The sequence below is a fragment of the Panthera pardus genome, unplaced genomic scaffold (genome assembly GCF_024362965.1).
Source record: "Panthera pardus isolate Hobbes unplaced genomic scaffold, ASM2436296v1 HiC_scaffold_17, whole genome shotgun sequence".
NCBI classification, from domain to species: Eukaryota; Metazoa; Chordata; class Mammalia; order Carnivora; family Felidae; genus Panthera; species Panthera pardus.
Genome location: NW_026526732.1, coordinates 150,048,201 through 150,072,386, shown reverse-complemented (window position 1 = coordinate 150,072,386; position 24,186 = coordinate 150,048,201). Strand labels below are relative to the sequence as shown.

Sequence of the window (24,186 nt, the reverse complement as noted above, 5' to 3'; positions counted from 1 at the left end):
ACCTCTACTTTCCCCCAGGGCTGCCCCTCCCTCTTTCTGCTCAGCTCCCCCCTCCCACACAGTTACAGTCCTATCTTCAGAATCACTGTACTTAGGCTTTATGGGGCCCTTTCTCCAACCAAATAGAAATCTACATTAGACCCTGCTTTATACATCCAAGAACTTGGATGTGAACCAGCACCAGCATCACTGGAACTAAGGGCAGGAAGAGAAGGCAGAAAGGCAAGGAAGGTAGAAACTAACGGAAGTTGAAAAAGGATAAGAAACTCTCAGATTCCTCTCTGTCTACCTCAGGATGTAAAGAATAATCCAGAAGACAACTCTAGAGGGAGGAGATGGTTGAATCTGAAAATCCATCTCTCCAAACCCCAGGGACTCCTGTGTGCAGGGCCCACCTGTGGGAACAACAGTCCAAAGGACTCTTGGTTCTACAGCCACCGGGGTCATCCGGGGAGAATGAGACAGGAACTCGGACACAAGAGCAGAACAGGCCTGATGCTCCACAGAAACAAGGGGGAAAAACCACCCGAAACAGGGGGCTGAGGTCACGACCCAGGAAGGAGCCTAGGCTGACCCAGACACAGGAAGCTCTTGCTGCACAAGCTCCTGGTGACAGGTGACATCCAAGCCCCTATGATCTCAGGTCCTGGTGAGATAAGGTTCCACAGAAGGGACGAGGACAAGGAGCAGAGACATGACCCAGCTGAGGAGGGAGCACGTCACACTAATTACGCACTGAGCACCGACTGGACACAGGCCCTGTCCAAGCTCGGCTCCTCCAGCCCTCTCCTGTCCGCACATGCAACAGACACAGTACAGGGAACAGCGGGTTCTGGAAGGTTCTCAGTGCTTTCATTTATTTTCTCTTCCAACCATACAAATCTTCTCTTTTATTACCTCATCATGCCCACATACCAAGAATTACAAAACATAAATTCCTATCAGGATTCTCATTTTCAGTAGGGAAGTAAGGTGTCAGTACTCAGTCCAACATGATGTAAAGACAGGAATGGAGACAGAACATGAATCAGTGTGGGAGGGGTCATGGTGGGCATGGGGGCCAGTCTCCTGAGTCCTCACGATATGCTAATAGGAATGCAGACACATTCTGACACCATCTGCAGGAATTCAGGGGATCTCGATGTCACTGAGCGGGGGTGTGAACAGATCCTGCATCGCTCAGTGCACCACAGGCAGCAGGTCTCACACTGTGAAAAAAAAATCATCATGAACACATTTAGGTCAGTCACATAAGTGCCACACACTCAACAGCCCCCCCGCCTGCTCAAAGTGTCCCTAGTGCCACCACTCCTCCCCACTTCACCCTGCATAGTCTTACCTTTAGGAGCCATTAGAGATGAATCAGAGCCCTGAGTGCTGTCATCGCCTGGGGTAGAACAAACAGGATGTGATCAGAGCCACAGGAGCTGAGACTAAAGGAGCAACTATGGGCGGGGGTGAAATCCCCATGGGGTCCTGTCTACACTATCCCAGGTTTCAGGGATCACCTCCTCCACACTTACGTGCAGCATGAGAGTAGCTTGGTCCTTTTCCTCCTGTGGAAGAAAATAGCATGTTAGACACCTGGGACAGCTGGGCCATGAGCAACCTCCTAGTCCTACTCCAAAATGAAGTTTCCAGAGTTCTGACTGAACACATAGGACAGGATTGGGACACAGGGACACATGAAGAAAGAGGTGTGGGGTCACAGGACCACCTGACTTGCTGGAGATCTGGCCTCAGCAGGGACCTTCCTGTCCTGTCACTGCTGGGAATCATGTCCCCATCACCAGAATCACCAAGTGAAAATCTGTCCTTCATTTTCCAAGTTGTCTGCTACAGAGTGAATGTTAATAACGGCTCCAGAGTGGGCAGGTCCATGTGTGTGGATGGAACTTCCCAGGAACCAGGCAGGACAATGTGCTACCTAGGAAACCCCCCAGTGGGACAAGAGAACTCACATCCCCCCACTGTGTTCCTACCTGAGCACTTCTTCCTCCAGATCACAGCTCCAACCACCACAGTGACCACAAGGACAACAACAGCAACAATGATGCCCAGGATGGGGATGGAGGGCTGAGAGGATGGCTCTGGAAAAGGAAGGAAGGTGAGGGGCAGAGACATCCAGCTTCAGTCACGACTCTGTGAAATTCTCCAGAAGGGCCCTGCGTTCCCTGACACGGGGCTCTACCCCAAACCCTCCTTACCCCATCTCAGGGTGATGGGTTTGGGCAGCCCCTCGTGCTGCACATGGCACATGTATCTCTGCTCCTCTCCAGAAGGCACCACCACAGCTGCCCACTTCTGGAAGGTCCCATCTCCCGCAGGCCTGGTCTCCACAAGCTCTGCGTCCTGGGTGTGGTCCTGCCCATCACGCTGCCAGGTCAGGGTGATCTCCGCAGGGTAGAAGCCCAGGGCCCAGCACCTCAGGGTCACCTCACGGTCAGAGATGGGGTGGCGGGTCACCCGTGTGTTGGGAGACTCTGAGGAAGAAGAAACAGAGAATCCACACTGTGGTTTAGCTTTATGGGCCACTGAAACTGCATCCACGTGACCATCCTGAGGTGGACAGGACAACTGGTCTGGATGGAAGAAGCACAAAACCCAGACAGCAGTCTAGCCTTTGGGATCTCCTGATTCTTGTTAAGTTCTGGAATCAGGGAGAGAAGCCCGGGTAGGGAGCTGCTGGTCTAAAGGGGGAACACACTGTGGTCCTGACTGTGGTGGAGGATGAGTGACTCAGAAAACCCGGAGTCAGCTCTCCAAACATGTTCTCAGATGTAGACAAGGCCTTGAGAGGGAAGGTCAGGGTTCACAAGGTGGCTGCCAGGGTCCGAGGGAACTGCTGATGGGTTATTTCTGGGATGATCTCAACCTGCATCCCAGGGACAGACTGGATTCCTGTCTCTCTTTTAGAGAAAAGCACCCTCAAGGTGAGTCAGTCTCTAGCAGGAATATGAACTCCGAGGCGGATCTCCCTCTTCCCACCCGTGGGAGGGGCGCTATCGTGACACTGAGCCCATTTTCCCTTCCTCGTGGGAAGCCATGCCCAGTGGAGGGGAGATCGAGGAGGCCCCGCGGTCCCGGTACCTGCGCGCAGCAGCGTCTCCTTCCCGTTGTCCAGGTACTTGAGGAGCCACTCCACGCACGTGCTCTCCAGGTAGTTCTTCCAGTCCTTCGCTGCACCGGCCACCTCCCACTTGCGCCGGGTGATGTGCGCCGCGGTGTCCGCCACGGTCCAGGAGCGCAGGTCCTCGTTCAAGGCGATGTAATCCGCGCCATCGTAGGCCCACTGAGTGTACCCGCGGAGGAGGCGTCCGTCAGGCCCCAAGTCACAGCCATACATCCACTGGATGTTGTGCGACCCTATCCCCCCCCCCGCCCTCAGAGCAGCAGTGATTAAGGTGAAACCGAAAGTAAACCCGCCTAAAACCTCCCTCGGGCTCTTCCAGGGTCGTGGGACGGGGATCACGCGGCGTCGGGGCAGCGCTCCGACCCGGAGACTCGGGGCGAACCCGGCGCGTCCTTGGGGATGGGGCTCGTGACCTGGATCCGGCCCGTGTCGCTCACCGGACTCGCTCTGGTTGTAGTAGCGGAGCATCGTGTTCAGGTTCACTCGGGAATTCCGTGCGTTGTTCTTCTCGTTCCGCGTCTCCTGGTCCCAATACTCCGGCCCCTCTTGCTCCACCACGGGGCCCGCGGCTCCATCCTCGGATTCGGGGCGTCGGTGTCGAACCGCACGAACTGCGTGTCGTCCACGTAGCCCACGGCGATGAAGCGGGGCTCCCCGAGGCCGGGCCGGGACACCGCGGTGTAGAAATACCTCAGGGAGTGGGAGCCTGCGGGCGCGGAAGGGCTGAGACCCCCGCGGGGGGCCCGGGTCCCAGGGGGAGGGGGACGGGAAGTCAGGGCGAGGGGGACCCGAGTTGGGGAGAGCAGGGCGGAGTCCGGGAGGGTCGGGGGAGGGCAGGCCGGGTCGGGGCAGGAGGCGGGTGGGGTGGGGGAGGGGAGCCCGGGCGAGGCCCGGGTGGAGGTCTGGGTCCGGGCGGTGGACAGTCGCCTCCCCGGGGGTTCCGCGTCCCCGCCGGGAGGTCTCCTCGCTCCTGCCCCTCAGAGTCCCTTTTCTCCCGAACCTGCACTCACCCGCCCAGGTCTGGGTCACGGCCAGGGCCCCCGACAGCAGCAGGAGCAGAGTTGGGGGCATCACGACCCGTATCCTCAGGGTCTGGGGAGAAATGTCAGCCTCAGGAAGCGGGTGCTGAAACTTTTTACCCCGGAACCGCGGTGCCGCTGATTGGCTCCTCCGGAAACTGACACTAATAGTTGTGTGAACCGAGGCCGCGTCATCAGTATCCAGGCAGAAGGACCTGACACAGGTTGTGACAGGGAGAAGTGAAACCAGGGCAGCTGGGGACTCCCCAACACTGGGCTTCCCCGCTCCCGACGCCGCCCTGGGGCCAGAGTCCCTGAGAGGCGGGCCTGGGGACCTGGGACTTGGCCTGGACGCCTCACCTACTGCACAGAACGCTCTTTGTCCCACTGTGTCCCTGAGCTGTGGACCGGGAGCTGTGTGAGTCACTGATTCTCCAGCATTTTGTTCTCAGGGTATCTCTACAGTCTTACAAATTAGTGAGGCTCCCAGGGATAATTGTGTGCCTGTGGATTATATCGATCCTTATATACCACAGCAGGAATAAAACAGGTTCAAATACTTATTAATTCATTTACAATCATACGAAAACAGAAATATTGTTTGTATGGAAAGTAACAATGTTCCCTAATAAAAGGGGGCAGTGAGAATAGTGGTTTTCTTGCATTTCACATTTTTGCAAGTCTCTTTCTTGTCGGTCTCCTTAGAAGACCACTGGATGTTCAGATTTGCTTCTGCATCTCTTGTGCTGTTTTGGCTGAAGTATATGAAAAAATTTATGTCCTTGACCAAATATAGGAGAATAGTATGTGTCATAACCTTTTCAGATAATTATGGGAATTCATGTTTGATACTATATTAAAACTACACAATGTGTACTTTCTCTGAGGTCTTTGCAAACTGGAACCTGAAACAGTATCATTGACTGTGTCTTTCTCTGTTACATTAAATCCATAGGCCCATCTGCACATGGAACGGATCTTGTACTAATACATGATTGTTTTTAAGTAACGTGTTGTGTGTTGTTTCACTAAGTAATGTAGGTGTTCCAGCATTGATTAGAGTGGAATCGAATTATCAAAATCATTTGATTTGGGGCACCTGGGTGGCTCAGTTGGTTAAGCATCTGGCTTCGGCTCAGGTCAAGATCTCATGGTCCGTGAGTTCAAGCCTCGTGTGGGCCTCTGTGCTAACAGCTCAGAGTCTGGAGCCTGCTTAAGATTCTGTGTTTCCCTGTCTCTCTGCCCTACCCCTGCTTGCACTCTGTCTCTCTTTCTGTCAAGAATGAATAATCGTGCCATCTGTCACCAGAAAGTGATGTTACAGTATCACTGATGATATTCCCTGTGCTGTGCCTTTTATTCCTAAGACCTGTTCCTTCCATACCTGGAGCCTGTGTCTCCCACTCCCCTCACCCACTGTGCCCATCCTCCCAACCTCCTTCCCTCTGGCAGTCATCCGTGAGTTCTCTGTATTTATAGGTCTGATTCTGCTGTTTGCTTGTCTGTTTATTCATTTGCTTTGTTTTGTAAGTTCCATATATGAGAGAGTACTTGCCAGTCTGATTTCGTTCACTTAGCAGACACACTGCCCTGTTTGTCCATCCATATTGTCACAAGTGGCAAGATCTCATCCTTTTTGTGGCTGCATAATATTCTAGTGTGTGTGTATATACCACACATCTTTCTTACCCATTTGTCTGGGGGGTTGGGGGGATTGGGAGGGACACAGGTTGTATCCCTGTGGCTTTTGAAACAACCTAACCCACTGAACATCATCTGGGATGAGGGAGCTCCCTGGTGTCTGGGCCCTTGTCCAGCTGCTGGACCTGAAGGAGACCCTAAGGAGGGCCTGGCTGAGGAGGAGAAAGGCAGCTGGGTCTTCTCTCCTTAGTCCTGTGGCGCCCCTGGAGTGGAAGGTAAGGGGACATCCCCCACTGCTCTGCTCTTGGGTGGATTCTGACTGAGAAGCCTGAGCGGGGTCTGGACTGTAAGTCAGGTAGATATGTCTGAGCAGAAGCCTGGGCGTCAGTGGTGAAAGGAAAAAGTTTCTGAGCAGCCCTGGACTCCACAGGGGTCAGGCTCAGGGGTGAGGCGGGATTGCAGGAGAGGAGAGCTCAGGAGCCCGTGCCATTGCTGAGGTTTCTGTGTCCCTGTGCACCTCCTCCAGTCCCGTGATGGTGATACAGGGAAAACCGAAAAGTAGAAACACTTCCTGGGACTTCTATTTCTAAACGTTTCAAAACTCAGTGAAACGAAAATCATATCTGATGTGGAAATAGCAACTCAATGTCTATACAATGCTCCATAGTGTGGACATGTACACTCACAGTTTGTGAGTGGACCCCACATCAGGCGCTGGGCTGACAGTACTGAGTCTGCTAGGGATTCTCTCTCTCTCCCTCCCTTTTCCTCTCTCTGCCCCTCCCCTGCTTGCGTACTCTCTCTCCGTCTCTCAATAAAAATAAATAAACCTTAAAAAATAAAGGAATTGGTGTTTTCACTTTTAGGGGGGTAAATACCCAAGAGTGCAATTATTGGATTATATGACGAGTCACTATGTTGTAAACCTGAAAGGAATGGAACAGTGTGTGTAAGCTACACTCAAATACTAAGAAAAAAAAGATAATCAGAAATATTAGAGAACACTTTGGAAAAGAAGACACGAAATGTCACACACATATATTGGTAATAAATAAACACAAAGAAAATGAGAGTATGGAATATGTAGAGAGACAGGTCCTAGAGGTGTGGTGATGAGGGGATTGCAAAGCAGGGGGCTAAGACTCTCCAGGAGCCAAAGCCTCGGTCCCCTGGCTCAAGCCTCTTTGATTTTTGCAAATTGTTGACAACAGCAAGCACATACAACATAGTATTTGGCATCTTGACAGGTCATGTACCTGCAGTGTTTTCCATACTGGGTCATGAGTTCATCTGGCACCAGACAAAACATTCTTATCCCCAGGGTGGCGCCCGGATGATGTCCTTCTGGAGAGAAGGAGCAGTCCCAGCGGACTTTTGTCCTGGGAAGGAAACTGCTTTCAGTTTCTTGCTGCTCTGTCCCTTTCCTTTAGGACATTCTTAAGGTGTTGTTCTCCAGCATCTCCCCCTTTCTGTTTGTATTCGGTGGACTGTAGGAGCACATTGCATAACCCAAATTGTCAGTCGATACGTTGACAGGCTCCTCGTCTCTGGTACCAGACTGTACATGCAAAGACAAATACACCGCATATTAATATAAACGGAATAGCAGTAGAGAAGCTAAAATCTTAACATGCTCTACAGGGTTTAATTTTCCTAATCCCTCTCATATACATTCTAAGACCTTAGAACCGTATAACATGTCCAGATTGGTTTTGAAGGTCTCATATATCTGTGCTTGCAGATGTTGAATGTCCATAGACACTTTAGATTGTCCGAGCAAGTGTCTCTAACATCATTTCATGGAAATTTAGTGTTATAAAGTGGTAACAGGGTTACACATATTGATGTAGTGTTCCAATCACATTGTAATGATATTTGTCTTTGTAGCTCAGTAATTGATCTCCCAGCAGCATCACACAGCCTGTTGTAGGCCTGCAATCTCACTGCACAGTCGACTGTCAAGATCCCGTTGTGTCTTCCAATGTTGGAGCGATTTCTCATGCCATTGTTGCACAAATTGTACTGTCTGCACAGATTGGTGCAACGAGACAGCCGCAGTAGCTGCGGCCACAGTCACAGCAATAATGCCTATGAGAGCTGCAACAAGCATTCCAGCAAACCGTGGGGATCGGTGAAGAACTCACCGTAGAGCATGGTCCATCAGATACATTTCTGAAGAATGTATGGTCGAGACATGCGAACCGGCAGCCACAGGCCAGGGCGTGCTCTAAGTAAATATAAGCTTTTGGGTGACAGAGTAAAGGGTATAGGATTGTTAAAACGACATATATATGTATAATGCGCAGTTAACACAGATTATAAGGGCCTCAGAATCAATCCAAACTCTCTGTCCCTTTAATAGTATGCATGGCAAACGGACACAAGCCCGTATGTACCAGGTACTATTGACCGTGAAAGATAAAGTAGAAATGTTGCTGGAGCTGTTGTTATCCTATGTGCCCTTCCAGGTATGGAAACGGTGGGGGGCAGCAGTTAATTTCCATAGATGCTTTTGTAAGGCTCCTGGTTGTAAATGAGGACTGGGGGCAGAAAATCCCCCACTGTGCCAAACAATTGAGCCATTAGGAGTGGTGCGGATAGTATGATTATGAACACACCATTGTAGATTTTGTAATGAATTTTTAATGCGAGCTGAGCCCATAAGGCTCCAATCAATGATGCTTCCATAGGAAGTATTTAAAGGAACTCGCCCTATGTCCCCTCTACATGCTTCCCAAGTCACCCATCCATCCCATTCTGACAATGTACAAGTAGCACGAGACGGAAACACCGGGGGAGTGCCATTAATTGTAAGATTGGAGCCAATCAGAGAATGGGCTGATAGTACAAAAATATGTTTGTGCTGGGTCCCATTTTTAGTAATAGATAGCCATGCTTGAGGCTGACTTTTGAGGCTATGTTTCCCATATCCAAAACATATAGGAGGACCTTCAATCCCTATAGTATAATCATCCATAACAGTACCTTCTTCATTTGGCCTATGTGGTCTTCTGCTGTCAAATGGCCCAGGTGTCCATTCGGTGTCATTTGTATACACTGGCATGGGGGAGTCATACCAATTGAGTCATATCCTGAGAGGTGGATGAGGGATATAAGCCCAGGAAGTATAGTTATCACTGCTTACTGTAGTAGTTATAAACGCGAGCATCGCAAGGAAAAGGTGAGCAGGAGTTTGTGAGCTGCAAGTCTGCATCAATATTTTTTCAGCATCATGTGTCAACCTCTTAACTTGTCCCCAAGTAGGAGGTTACTGGTCTTCGTGTGCCTCGAAAGAGGGTGTGGTGCATTGGGCACAATTATCAGTCTCTGGATGAACATTCTGTGAAAGTCTTTGACTAGTGGAGTCATGGTAAACTGAGGTCACTTGGATCTGCTCATGCCTGGGTTTCAAGCCCTGACTGCATAACCACTGGTAGCCTTGATCTGTCGAGACACAAGCATACCATTTGCTCCACACAACAACCTCTCCCTTTTCCCAGTGTCCCTTCTCATCTTTCCAATATAACAGCTGATAAACAGGGGTGTCCTTTTTTTGTGCCAGTGTACCTCAGCAACAGGACATGTATGGGGTCTTTGTGTGTCCAAGAAGTTTAAAGTATATAAATCACAGTGTGATTGTTCCCATGGTGTAGGTCTAAGTCCTTCTCCTTTCCCCCTTTTTGTTTAATTAACATAATTTTAAGTCCCTGGTGAGTACATTCTATGATCCCTTGACCTTGAGGGTTATAGGGAATGCCAGTAAGAGGAGTAATTTGTTGGGCTGCAAAGAAGCGGGCTACCTTATGAGATGCATATGCAGGGCCATTATCAGTTTTAATGCATTGTGGGATACCTAGAACTGCAAAGGTTTCCAGAAAATGAGCAATGACGTGCACAGCCTTTTCTCTGGTACATTACGTAGCCTAGATCTATCTGGAGAAGGTATCTACAGTAACACGCACGTAAGAGAGCTTACTAAAAGCTGGAATATGGGTAACATCAGATTGACAAAGTTCATTTGCCTGTAGTCCACGAGGATTCACTCCAGAGGTGTATGGAGCCACAGTGAGAGGCTCGCAAGATGGACGGGCACTAACAATGTCTTTTGACTGAGCATGAGTTACAGCGTGTCTATGGGCAAGTCCTCAGGCATTACTATGGTGAAGCATATGCTCCTGTTGTGTCATCTGTAAGGTGCCTTGGAATAAGTCATCAGCAATGGAATTTCCTGAGGCTAACAGGCCAGGAAGGTTAGAATGACTGTGAATATGAGTGATATATAAGGGGTGTTGCCTCTGCTGTATTAATTCTTGTAAATGCAAAAACAGATGATCTAATTCATTTCGTGGAACAATATGTGCGGTTTCAATATTTAGGACTGTGGGCCACACATATTGTGAATCTGTCACAACATTGAGGGAGGCAGGTACAAGATGCGACAATTCTATAACGGCTGCTAATTCAGCCTTTTGGGTAGATGTACAGGGTGTCTGTCAGGCCTTAGAAATAGGACCATGTATAGAAGTTCTACCATGACCATTTCCATCTGTAAAATATGTGTCAGCATCTGCTAAAGGCCAGTCTCGAATTCTCTGGCCAAATCCATGATGTAGCCTTGAGAAATGACAAAATTTGGTCCCTTGGATAGTGACTGTCTAATTTCCCTACGTAATCAGACAAGGCTATTTGCCATTGTATATTAGTTTGGTAAGCCATATCACTTTGTTGATATGATAAGGGAATAATTAATTATAGAGGAGGGATCACCACCATTAAGCACACGTAGTTGGGATTGGCCTCTCCAAATTATATTCCTAATTTTATTCAGATATATGGTAAGAAGTTTAGTGTCCTTTTTTGGTAAAAACAGCCATTCAGTGATTCCCCCATCCTGCCATAAGACCGCAGTGGAGAATGTGGAGTAGGAAAAATCAATAATTGAAGAGGAACATTAAGTCGAATACGAGTGAGCTGACAATTCTCAATATGATTTTTAATCCATTGTAGGTCAACCTCTGCCTCTTTTGTGAGGACTCGATAGCTGTTAAGGTTGGGATCAAGGGCTAATGTTCCAAAAAGATGAGATAAGCTAGAAGTTGGAATTCCCAAAGCAGGTTGCAACCAATTTATATCTTCTAGTAACTTCTGGAAATCATTTAAAGTTTTTAAATTATCTCAGCATCTTTATACTTTTGGGGGAAAGATGGTTGCTTTGTGAATTTTTGCACCAAGATAAAGGAAGGGATCTTGGGTTTGCACCTTATCCTCTGCTATTATTAGGCCGTATTTGGGTAACAATAATCTAGCAGCTTGATAAAGATCTTCTACCTGTGTAGGCATTTCTGCTGCAAAAAGAATATCATCCATGTAATGGATAATCAACACCTGTGGAAACTGAATGCCTAATTGTGAAAGCTGCGGATTAGCAAAATGCTGACACATAGAAGGGCTATTAAGCATACCTTGCAGAAGCACTTTCCATTTATAGCGTTGCACAGGAACCATATGACTGTATGAAGGTACAGAAAAAGCAAATTTTTCTCTATCATCTGGCTGTAGTAGAATTGTGAAAAAACAATCTTTCAAATCTACTATAATTAATGACCAGTTCTGAGGAATCATAGTAGCAGATGGGAGCCCAGGTTGCAAGGGTCCCATAGGTTGTATAACCTCATTTACCTTCCTGAAGTCCGTTAACATTCTCCATTCCCCAGATCTTTTTTTTATCACAAGCACCCGAGAATTCCATGGACTGGTGGACATTTCTATATGACCGGCATCCAATTGTTCTTGCACTAATTGCTCTAAAGCCTCTAATTTCTTTTTTGAAAGGGGCCACTGTTCCACCCACACCAGGGCAGTTGTTAACCATTTTGATGGTAAGGCATAACGTTGTTCAGGAACAGTGGCCCTTACACTAAATTTGAATTCTGTACAGGATATCCCAGTTCCATATAAGGAGGTTGCATTTCAGCAGTAATTGGCTTCATATGCCCATTTTCTTGTTGTCCAAGCCCTTTTACTGGATTATAGTTCATTTTGGACATCATATTGGTTGCAGCAGGGGAAACATAAGGAATATTAATATATGCTCCTCATTGACTTCATAGGTCTCTTCCCCACAGATTAGTAGCTCTGTCAGTAACATAAGGCTGGATAGTAGCAGCCTGGCCTTCAGGCCCTTTACATAGAAAAATTTCAACATTCTGTGGGATATCAGTAGCTTTTCCTACACCTGTAAAGACTGCGGATACAGGTCAAAGTGGCCAATTCTTGGGCCAAAACTTAGAAGCAATGATGGTGACGTCAGCTCCTGAGTCTACCAGGCCAGTAAACAATTTTCCGTTAATTTGTAAGGTCATCTCAGGCCTTCTGTCCTTTAGAAACATTTGCCAAGATACCGGTTTGCCAGTAGGTCCAAACCCTCCCTGCCGTTCTATCGTCATGGAATTTAAAGCAATGTAATTAGTTGAGCAATGGGATCTCCTGCCATGACACAGTAAGGAACAGAAGTACTAACCATTCCTAAAATTTCATCCTTAAAATCAACATCTATAATTCCTAAGTGGACATGAACTCCCTTGGATGTAAGACTACTTCGTCCAATAAGACGGCCAAGGGACCCTGAAAGTAGAGGGCCATAAATCCCAGTTTTAACCTTATAAATTCCCAAGGCAGATTCCAGGACCAGGGAATCTGGGGCTGGGATATCTAATGCAGAGCTCCCTCCTGTGGACTGGAGGGGGTCATGGACAGATTTGCATGAAGAGTCTAGAATCTGATTCTCCATATTGTTTACATTAGGGCCTGGGGGCGGGGAGTGGATTATGCCTTTTCCCCAGGGAGACAACAGGGGAGCTCCATTCTTATGGAATTTAGTTCCACATTGATTTGCAAAGTGATAGCCTTTATTGCATGGGTCCCATAACCCAGGAGGTTTAGTATTTCCTTCTGGTGGCCTAGGGGGATCACAGCAATTGTTAGGACTCTAGGACTCAGCTGTGGACAATCCCTTTTACAATGTCCCAATCTGCCACAGCGAAGACACTTGGACTGTTTGTAAGGTCCAGTGCCTTGAATAGCCCCTGCCAGTAGCCCCATTTTATAGACCTCTGAGCCAATATCTTCACAGGCCTTTAAATAATCACTTAAATCACCTCATTGAGACTTCACTGGGTATAAAGCTCGTTGGCATTCCTTATAAGCATTATCAAAAGCCAGCAGCAGTAAGAGGAGATGGAGTAAGCCCGCCAGAGAAACGGTTTTTATAATAACATCCTTTAGCCCATCCATGAAATCTACATCGGGCTCCTTAGGACTCTGTTTAACTTGAACAAAAGAGGTTGTAGCCGGTCCCGGGGTAGCTATTTTCTCCCAGGCACCAAGGCAGCACAACTAACTTGTATCACGGCTTGATCATCATACTGAAGCTGAACCTGTATGCCAAACCATTGTCCAGTCTGGTAAGTTGTTCTCCGGTAATGGGCACAGGAGCATTGGCGGTGGCATCACGCCAGGCCTGTATCTGTGCTTCTTCATCCCACCAAGTTCTAAACTGCAAAAATTCAGAAGCACTTAGAACAGTGCGACCTAGGACCCCCCAGTCCCATGGAATGAGTGGCTCTGAATTCGCTAAACCAGACACCAATCCCAACCTATAAGGAGAATTAACACCATATTGTGTGCAAGCCCGTTTCAAATCCTTAATGACCTTAAAACTTAAAGGTAATGATGATCAAGTAGTTGCCCTCCTGAGGATATTGCTGATGAGGAGGAATTTGGGTAGGAGAGTATAAACTGCAGCCATACTAGCCATTAATTCATTGTCCCCCCCCCCCAGGCTTAGCTTGTTGAAGCATCTGCATCATGGGGGAAACAGGAACTGTGATGCTCCAAGCAGAAGTATCAAGAAATGGGTTTTTTGAATAAGCGGAACATTTAGTTTCCTCAACAGGATCCACCGGCTCAGGACCCTGGGGTAGTGCGGGAGGCCGGTGTCCGGAGGCTTGAGTTGCAACTATCTCTGGGCCATTAACCCGGGACCCCCATAGGTTTCTGTCCCTCTGGTGGTGGGCCTAGGGGCTGGGCTCCCGGTCCTCATTATCCACAAGCTCATGATCACTTTCAGCCAGTGAGGGGTTGCGAGAACCAATGCCCCCTTCTTCTCCGGATTCTGACTGCAAGGGCTCCAAAGCCAGGGAAATACATAAAGACCATAGGGAGAGAGGGATTACTTTTCTTTTTGATGAGCGAGTGGAAAAGCACCTAAGACCAATTCCATAGTTTCTGATTCAAAGCATTTTTGCCAGAGGGCGTAACCAGTAACAATGTTTCTTTACCAAATAAAACAAATCCTCAAACGCAGAAGGGTTCACCTCTACCCCTGAGCTCTTTAAAACTCTTCAAGAGCTAAATATATGAGTCCTAACTAGATGAGGTAGAATTCCCCATACTTACCCTGCAGAAATCCCGAAGGCTGAGCTTCCCGGCTCCAAAGTTCCCTTCAGTTCCTGTGGCACTTCTTCAGCAGTGTGGCAAACGTCCACCTTCAGGTCCCTGTTCTGGCGCCAGCTGTAGAGAGACAGGGCCTGAAGGTGCGGTGAGGGGAGAATTGCAAAGCAGGAGGCTGACTTGTTGCATCCACATGACTCCTGAAACAGAATGCTATGGCACCAGTGAAAATCACAGCAAAGTTTATTGCAATGAGAGGCAAGGCCAACAGAGGGGACCACCACTTTGGCTCAGAGTGAGGCCTCGAACAGCCGGGGTACGGAGTTTTTATAGCCGACCACATCATCTTATCATCACCTGGGAACAGAACAAAGAAATAGCTCCCAGATGATGTGGAAACAGTTCCCGGATGCGGTGATTATTCTAGACTTTCTGCCCTTAAGTCACAACCAGTTCATCGCCTTGACCCTGCCTCTGATGCCATTTTTCTTTGAACTTTTGTTCCCTTAATTGGTGAAGTGTAATTTACAAGAGTATGAAGCCTAATTTACAAGAGGAAAGCAAGGCTGTTATCTCTTAACCTTCAGAGTCAAAACAAAGCTGTTATTTCTCAAGCTAAAGTGTCAACACAAAGCTGTTATCTCTCAAGCTATAGGTTAGCCCTATACTACAATTTAACCCTTTCAGACTCTCCAGGAACCTAAGCACCAGTCTCCTGGCTCAAGCCTCTTATTTTTGCAAATTGTCTGATAACAGCAAGCACATACAACATAGTATTTGGCACCTTGACGGCCATGCACCTGCAGTGTATTTTATACTGGGTCATGAGTACATCTGGCACCAGACAAAACATTCTTATCCCAGGCCTGATGTCCATACTATGTTTTTCTGGAGACAACCAGCAGTCCAGGCGGCCTTTTGCCCTGGGAATGAAACTGCTTTCAGTTTTTTGCTGTTCTGTCCCTTTCCTTCCAGACATTCTTACGGTGCCTCCCGCTTCTTGTTTTCCAACAGAATAAAAAATTGGACCAAAACTTAGTATCTTCAACTTGGCAAAGGTAAAAGTAGGTGAGGAGAGTGTCCAACAGAGGGTTGGGAAAATACACCATCATAAAGGATAATGGGAGTGATGACTGGTATAAAAATTTTCAAGGGTTCTGCAAAATGTCTCCACAATTGAAGTGTGCTGATACTGTGACATAGACATTCTCTTTTAGGAGTTTAAGCTTTTTAAAAGTTTTTTATTTCTTTATTTTGAGAAAAATGAGAAAGAGTGCACGCAGTAGTGGGGAGGGAGGCAGAGAGAGAGGAGAAAAAATCCCAAGCAGTCGGACACCAGGCTGGGTCTCAGAAACCCAGAGATCATGAGCTGAGCTAAATCAAGAGGCTCATGCTTACCAGACTAAGCCACGCAGGTAGGAGTTTATCCTAAGGAGATAATCACCTGTGTTCTCAAACATATATTTTCAGGGGGGCGCCTGGGTGACTCAGTTGGTTAAGTGCCAGACTTCGGCTCAGGTCATGATCTCAAGATTTGTGAGTTTGAGACCCATTCAGGCTCTGAGCTGATAGCTCAGAGCCTGGAGCCTGCCTTGGATTCTGTGTCTCTCCCTCTTTCTGCCCCTCCCATTTTCATGCTCTGTCTCTCAAAAATAAATAAACGTTAAAAAACTTCAACACTAGGGGCTCCTGGGTGGCTCAGTAGGTTAAGCCTCTGACTTCAGTTCAGGTCAGGATCTCATGGTTTGTGAGTTCGAGCCCCACATCAGGGCTCTGTGCCTAGAGCCTGCTTCAGATTCTGTGCCACCACCGCCCCCCCCAACTCCTCCCCAACTCATACTCTCTTTCTGTCTCTGTCAAAAGTAAATAAACGTTAAAAAGTATTTTTTAAAAAAAACTTCAACACTATATTTTCAGGGAAGTTTCTTGAATTGTGGTTTATAAAAACAAAGAATGGAACTATATCTAGTGCTAGAATCAATATGATAATGATAAGCATAAGTAGTGGAATACTTCTCAGGCATTATCCCCATGTGATGTACACAGAGGGTCAAAGTTAATCATCAAAGCAAACCCATGAGGCACCCCCTACGGGATCCCTTTGTACACACAGGGAGAGGGAGACTCAGGGAGGATAAGAAGGTAGTGGAACTAGGGTTCAATCCAGAACGTTTGCACTCAGAGGCTTTGTCGACTTGTCTTTCTTTAGTTCTCTGTCCATCGGGAGGTGGGTATGAGTGTGCAGTCCATGCAAGTGAACTGTTGCAACGTTCCAGAATGTTCTGCGATGGGAGGCTGGTAGGCTCAGAGCCTAAGAGGACATTAAGAGACAGTGGGACTTGCGTGCTCAAATCAAACTAAAATCCATCATCCCATGTACATCTCGAGGCTTCCAGAGGCTCAATGTCAGCTGACTCCAGAGATAAATCTAAGAAAAAGCATGAGCCCCTGGTGACACAACACTGGCACTGTCCCGTGGGAGGTGGGCATTAGCAGAAATGACAAGAAAATGTAAGTCACTCCTGAGGTGAGTGTGTGTGGAGAAAGATCAGGATGTCCCGAGGACAGATGACAGGAGACCTAACAGGTCCCCAGTCACTAGAATCAATCGTTCTACAGAGTGTAAGAGGCATATGGCATACGGAACAGAATCTGAACCACACACACTGGTGAACAATCCTACAGCAAGAAAGAGTTCTTGGGATTTAAAACAATGACTCTAGAAATGAATAATTTAGTTGATAAAGTGGATGATTACAGTTGTACTTCCCTGAAATAGTACAGTCGGGAGGTAAAGGAAAGAGGAGAGAAGACCTGTTCGGTTCTTAAAATTTGCTTCCAAAAATTTAAGAATATTTCTCAGAGATGACAGGGAGCAACGCATATGTTGAAAGTCCTACCCAAGTTCTTAACTAGAGTGGATGACAAGAGACCCACACGAAGACAAGTCACAATGAAATGTCAGGAGGAGGGTAGAGGAGCAGACACCTCGGAAACTCCAGACACAACAACACAGAACTGGCAGCTGGGAGACATGACCCACAGTCCCCAAATCCCGAGGACAACTGTGTCCAGGACAGAGTCTCTATCCCATCACTGTGGGAATCAGGGTGAGGGTAGCCCAAAGGCACGTCAGATGTTTAGAGTGTCAGTGTCTACTTTCCGTGTTCCCTCCATGGGATACCACTAGGCAAAGGGGAAAATGATGGAGAAAAGCAAAAGATGGGAGTGCGTGGTATCCAGGCAACAGGGGGCCAGGAGAGAGGCAGAGGGCACCCAGGCTGAGCTGAGGGGGTCTGGCTGTCAGCCCTGTCGCAGGTGTGCAGGCATCACGTCCACATGGGCAGGACTGAGGGCTGTGGGACAGGCGTCTGCATAGACATGAGGTGGAATAGTGGATGGGCTTGAATATTCATGAAGATTTACCCAGGGGGAGCTTGGGAAGGATTTAATTGAGAACAACAGACACTAAGCAAATGAAGGATATGTATTTACTCCAGGAAAATAATAAGTTGAATCAGGAAAGGTAAAGTAATCATAGTCTACTAAATGCTCAGTTGTGAGTAGCATTTCACGGTCATACAAATGCAAACAGTGCACAGTGAGCTAATCAAAGGTATACAATAATTATATGGGGCACATGGGAGAGTGTGAAAGAGCAAATTCAGTAAAGATGATGCATAAACCTGGAAACCAGAGAATGGGTGCAAGAAGCAGGCTATTTAGAGGCACAGAAGCAATAATCAGAGAATCAGCTAACATAACTAATGCAGGTGATCTCGGAGATTCAGGATGGGGGGGCATGGAAGATTGGGGACACCTGACTTGACCTCAAGTACTGCAGAAGTATTTGACTTTTTAAAACTCTGTGTCTCTACCCATTTGCTAGAGACGACATGGTGGGTGACAAACAGAGTCAGGGAAGTTCTGCACGGAGGCCATAGAGGTGGGGCCGGAGTTAGTGGAGTCATGGAAGCAAGGGTTGGATTTTTATGGGAGGATTTTGTTTGGATTTCTTTAGTTGTGTTTCATGTTTTTGCATTGGAGTCAGGACAGCATGGTTGTATGGGGAAGTGCTGAGTCAGCAGAGAGGGGGAAATGGATGATGCAGGTGCCCAAATGGAGGGGCAGCCTGAGACAGGAGGGGCGCCTCCACCATCACTTGGAAGGTGAGGACACAGGTGCACATGTGGGGGAGGGGAGGGAGGACTGTGCAGTTCTCATTTGAGTCTTTCTTTCAGGCTGAGAAACAAAGTAGCTCATCACCTCAGGGAGGGGAGCAGCGAGGGGTGCAGGAGACTGAGGAGGGGGGAGGAAGTGAGAAGCAGCCCTCTCAGGAAGGGGACAGTGACCTGACTGTGGAAATGGCATCTGCAGAGATCAGGGCTGGGACCCCTGAGCTCTGTGCTCGTCACCTTAGAGACAGAGTTCCAGCAGCAGAAGCATCTATCATAGACTAGGAGAAAATGCAACAAAGTAGCTCAGGTGTGAGAATTACCATCCTTTCTATTTTGTCCTCATTCGCTTTTCTCTTTTTATAATTTTTCTACAGGGAATATACATCACCTCATATATATTGTACATCATACATACACATTATAACCAGTTTATTATACATGTTTCTTTACACTTTAAAAAGGAAGGAGATGGTACGAAAGTCAGCTGCTCAGGCCACAGAGCTGGGGGTGGAGGAGGGGACTGGGCCTGCCTGTCTGCGCCCTGGGCAGGGGACTCACAGAGACTTTGCTCCATTTCTCAGGACCTTGTTCTCTGGGGGTGGGAGGGCGGGGGCAAGCACGATCTTTTTCGTGCTTCTGAAGTGTGCTCTTTTATTCATTTATTACTATCTTGTCAGTTTAAATACTTTCTAGAGGATGGATTTTGTATGTTACATGGCATCTTAAGCTATTCTCATGGGAGTACTTGTCCATACAATCAAGCTCACCTACTTCAGAAATGAAAATTCAAAGGCGGGGCACCTGGGTGGCGCAGTTGGTTAAGCGTCCGTCCGACTTCAGCCAGGTCACCATCTCGCGGTCTGTGAGTTCGAGCCCCGTGTCAGGCTCTGGGCTGATGGCTGGGAGCCTGGAGCCTGTTTCCGATTCTGTGTCTCCCTCTCTCTCTGCCCCTCCCCCATTCATGCTCTGTCTCTCTCTGTCCCAAAAATAAAATTAAAAAACGTTGAAAAAAAAATTATAAAAAAAAAAAAAAGAAAATTCAAAGGCAAAATAGTTCAGGGAAAAGATGATTGGTCCTAAAGTAAAAGATCAGAACCCGAGTCTTGATTAATGGTCTGAGGATGATCTGTCATGTGTTAGGGATTTTAAACTAGTTTAGTTTTAGAAAACATCACTGCAGCACATACGAAGGAACCAGCAGATAATCACAAATATCCAAAAATAAAGATGTTACATGGTAATCCCTCATCCCCCCCACTCACCCAAGTTCTCTCCCCAAAATACATCACAATGAGCCATTTCTCCTTTCTCCTACCCCCCCCCCCCAAAATACATCCATGCATATATGTCTACTGTTAGTTCATAAAGAAGTTCAGGGCAGAGACTGGGAGAAGATATTTGCAAATCACATGTCTGATAAAGACTTGTTTTAGAACACCCATAAAACCCTTAAAAAGCAATAAGCAAACATCTCATTAAAAAAATGAGCAAACGCCTGAGCAGACAGCTCACCAAGAACATATACTCCTGGCGAATAAGCACATGAGAAGGTGCTCACAGCAAATGTCATTAGGGAAATGCAAAGGAAACAACAGTGATCTGCCATCACACTCCTGTTAGAAAGGTGGGAATCCAAGTGCTGACCAGGACTTGGAGCAACAGAAAGCCTCAGTCACTAATGGCAGGAATACAAAGTAGCACAGTCACTGTGGGCGTCAGTCAGCAGTTTCTTGTAAAGCCAAACACAGACTAAGCATGGGAGCTGCCGATCGCTCTCTGAGGTGTTTACCCAACTCATTAGAGAACTCATGTTGCACAACAACCTGCATGCACATTCTCATAGTAGGACACCCCCTATCTCTGGGCTGCACATCCTGATTTCCTTCCAACACTACTTCGTGGAAAGGGACAAAGCATAAAACGGAACATCATGGGGAGAATCTGGGTAAGATGACCTTAACCAGGGGGTAAAGGGTAGCTTCATCACTGATGACCAAATGATCACTGTATGCTCTTGATATGTTGTGTTGAGAATGGCCCGTCCAGTTGTGGTCTTCCCAAGACCATAGTCTTCCCAAGCCCAGCCTAATTCACATGATGGATAGAGTACGATGTACCTGAAAGTTCCTCTCAAACATCAAAAAAAAAAAAAAAAAAAAAAAAAAAGGTCTGAGAAATGGTCACAGCCTGAGGAGCCAGAAGGAGACATGATTGGAACTTACCTCAGTGTGGAATATTGGATGGGTCTTGGAAGAGAAAACAAAACCAATAAAAGCAAATCCCGTGTGGAGTTCAGTACTGGGAATGATGAGTACCGCGTCGTCATCTGTGGTAAATGCATAAGGCTGAGGGTGGTGTTAACAACAGGGCGACCAAGTGTGGGGCGTACAGGGACCCTGCGCTAACTTTGTAATTCTCTGTAAATCTCAAACTATTCTAAAATAAAAGAGTTTGTTTTTTACAGTATCCCTCAGACAAGTAATAGGTCCAGGAGGAAAAGTGTCTACTTTTCAGTTTTCCTGGGGTTGTTCAAGGGCCTGGAGAGAGGGGTTGAGGGGACGACAGAGGGAAACTGCAGACACAGGACAGGGCTCAAGGATCTCCTCTGCTCTGCTCCCTGCCCCACCCCTGCACCTGCCCCCAGGGCTGCTTAGAAGGCACCTTCATCCCCCTCCCTCCCTGCTCAGCCTGACTCACCTCAGCCCAGTCCTCTCACCTGGCGGTGCAGAACCGGAGAGCGGCACCGCCCCCGTGTGGCCACAGGGATGACAACAGAAAACCCGAGTTCCCTTTGGGCTTCTCCCCAGGGGCCTAATGGAACCTTGACCCTGGAGTCCCTGTCACTTGTTTCTGCTGCTGCTTCCAGGGTACAGGATCCTCCTCCAGGGAACCAAGTCTGGATTGTCCACTCCTAAGATGTGGTCGAAGAAGGGGAGAATGAGAAGGCAGAGTTCCCCTGGGTAATGACCTGGAACCTGGGGAGGCTCTTGGAGAAGTGAGCAGAGGTAGGAAATTGTGACATTAGGGGATGTAGGCCAACAAGAGTGCAGGAGGAGGAACCAGGGACCAGAGGTCAGGGGAATGGTCATCTTAGGGACCCTCCCCTTAGGGGGAGGATGGGTTCTGTCTGGAAGAGGCACAGGGCATCTGGGTGGGGCCCATGTAGAGGGCTCTGTTTTGCACCTGATGGTCATTACACAGGAGTCAGCTCTGTAATTGGTCAGGAAACTGTACTCAGGTTTAGGCATTTTTGCATACTTACAACATCCCGGAATGAAGGGGAAAAAGAGAGAGGGGACGTAGCTAAGGGGCTCCCTTTCTTCCAGAGCAAAACCCCTTTTGCTGGGGAGGCAGGGAGAGGCAAGAACTGAGAGGAGGGACTGTGCAACCTGAAGGGACCTGGTTCTAATACTAGAGTTTCCAGATCCCACTCCCTGGGCTAAGATTTCACAGCCACCTGCCATCCACCCCTGTGTCACCTGGAGACATTCTCTCTTTGTGAACACAGGAACCACTCCTCCAGGAGGAGCTGCCCCCGGGCCTCCGGACCTGGTTCTAATACTAGAGTTTCCAGATCCCACTCCCTGGGCTAAGATTTCACAGCCACCTGCCATCCACCCCTGTGTCACCTGGAGACATTCTCTCTTTGTGAACACAGGAACCACTCCTCCAGGAGGAGCTGCCCCCGGGCCTCCAACAGGGAGGTGCCCAGCAGCTGGGGCCATGGAGACTGCGCTCCTGAAGTTCAGAGACAGGATGTGGGGTGGAGGCTGGACACTGCAGGGGCTACAAGGACATAAGCCATGAGTCAGGCCCAGGATTCTGGCTACCATTTCCCCCAGGACCCAAATGTGTCCCCTCCCTGCTCCCCAGGCCTGCAGGACCCAGGAATCTCAACACCATGCCCAAGATTGACAGGGGGGAAGCCCCTGTGCCAGGGAGTCAGACCCCCACATTTGGAACCTGGAAGGTGGCCCCTACCCCCGGCTGGAGAGAGAAGGACCCTGGTGTGTTGCCTCTTCCTCCCCTTGGTGCACCCTCAAAACAGGGTCTTGGTGCACCCTCAAAACCCAGACTGCTGTCTGGGTCCTGCAGGCCTGGCTTCCTGTCCCTGCAAACTGTGAAATCACAACCTCTGTTTCTGTTGCATCTACAGACCTCACATTGTCATTTCTGTACATTGTCACTCAGGTACAGACAATTCTGACCTCCCTGTGATTGCCTCTCTAAGCCATGATGACCCAGGGGCTTGATGTGTGTTATAATTTCCAAATCTAATTTCCGAATATTTGGGGATTGTCCCGAGATCCTCATGTTACTAATTTAGTGTCACCATGGTTACAGAGTGTACTCTATATTTTCCTGCCTTACATTTATTAGGGTCAGTCTGTGGTCTATTTTGGCTCATGGAATGGCTGAAGTCCTCTAATCCTTACCTGTTCTATTAATGAGAGAAGAGTATTGATCTTCAAATATAATAGCTAATTTCTCCATTTCTTTTCCTTTTTTCCACTTTATCTGTCACCTGTTTTAGAGCTCTGTACTGAGGGTCTCCTCCATTCATTATTTTGTCTTGCTGTGATGCTGACCTATTATCCTTATAGAATGGCCTTCTCTGTGTTTAGCGATCCTCCCTATGTGACAGCCTATTTTCCTTCAGGTTAATGCAACGGTCCAGACTTCTTATACTTTTTACTCCCACGGGATATTCATTCCTTCACCCTTTAAGTTTTAACTTATTTTTGGGTTTGTAGTTCAAGTGTTTCTATTCTACACAGTGTATAGTCCTCTTGATATTTATGCAGTTGGATAACGGCAACCTTTTGATTGGAATTTTACTTGGTTTATATTGAATATGATTCCTGACATGGTAGGATTTGGGTCTGTCATTTTGCTCTTTGTTTCTGAAGTGTGTCATGTCTTTTCCATTCTTGTGCCTCTTTTCTACCCTCCTTTGTTTCAAGCAATCAGTTTTTGTTTATGCTTCGATTCTTCTGGTGGCTCTTTAGCTATACTTATTTCCAACAATTTTTATTAAAGTTATAGGGATTGAAACCTGCATCTTTCACTTTTCACAATCTACTTAAGGCAACATTGAACTCCATCCAGTACATACAGGGATAGAGTTTCACTTAGCCTTCTCAGTGCTAGTATTGTTACATGTGTCACCAACATACATTGTCAGTCAGATAATATCATGTACCTCTTAGTGTTTGCAACAGTCATATGTCTTTTAAAGAAGTTAGGAAGAAAATGTACATATACGGAATAACACCATTTCTGGTGTTAATTACTCCACTCTGTTTATGAGTTAACATCTGGTGTCATTTCTTTGGGGCCTGCAGGACTTCCTTCAAAGTGAGTTCATGGCGGGGAGCTTGCAATGAATTCTCCCAGCTTCTATTTATCTATAACACATTGACCTAAAACTTACTTCCTCACTTATGTTTACTAGTTTAAATTTATCTTTCCTGTGCCATTTCCTCCCTACTATTGTTTTATTTCTTGAGGTTTCCAGATGAGATAAAATGTCCCAGGTGTGAAAGCACAGTTAGAGGAATGTCACCAATGGTTTAGACCCATGGAACTAGTAAGACGAGGATGTTAGAGAACAGGTCCCTTATCCTGAGTTTCCTGATGCCCCTTTGCATCTGGTCCTCGTCCCAGCCCCCAGCCCTGGGCGGCCACTGGTCTCCTTTCTGTCTGCACTTGTGACATTTCTCATTCTATTACATTTCTCACGAGGAGGCTCTCCTTATCTCCA

The 24,186-nt window shown here is 47.5% G+C and overlaps 2 protein-coding genes and 1 pseudogene across 4 annotated transcripts in view; 1 reads left to right on the top strand and 2 right to left on the bottom strand.

The window, feature by feature from the left end:
* Positions 1–4,308, bottom strand: part of LOC109261985 (DLA class I histocompatibility antigen, A9/A9 alpha chain-like) — a 288,568-nt pseudogene extending 284,260 nt beyond the window's left edge.
* LOC109261320 (DLA class I histocompatibility antigen, A9/A9 alpha chain-like) overlaps positions 1–15,797 on the top strand; it is a 144,029-nt gene extending 128,232 nt beyond the window's left edge. The window contains exon 8 of the mRNA XM_053905274.1: positions 15,786–15,797. Coding sequence (XP_053761249.1) covers positions 15,786–15,790 — 5 coding nt within the window. The 3' untranslated portion in view covers positions 15,791–15,797. The remainder of the gene's footprint in view (positions 1–15,785) is intronic.
* LOC128777755 (class I histocompatibility antigen, Gogo-B*0103 alpha chain-like) overlaps positions 1–24,186 on the bottom strand; it is a 345,882-nt gene that overhangs the window by 284,260 nt on the left and 37,436 nt on the right. The window contains exons 7-8 of one of the 3 annotated variants that reach the window (XM_053905280.1): positions 1,340–1,387; positions 831–1,208 (exon numbers count right to left, since the gene is read on the bottom strand). In XM_053905280.1, the coding sequence (XP_053761255.1) occupies positions 1,204–1,208; positions 1,340–1,387 (53 nt within the window). In that variant the 3' untranslated portion in view covers positions 831–1,203. Of the gene's footprint in view, positions 1–830; positions 1,209–1,339; positions 1,388–24,186 lie in introns of those variants that run through there. The other 2 variants (XM_053905281.1, XM_053905279.1) reach the window with 2 other exon arrangements.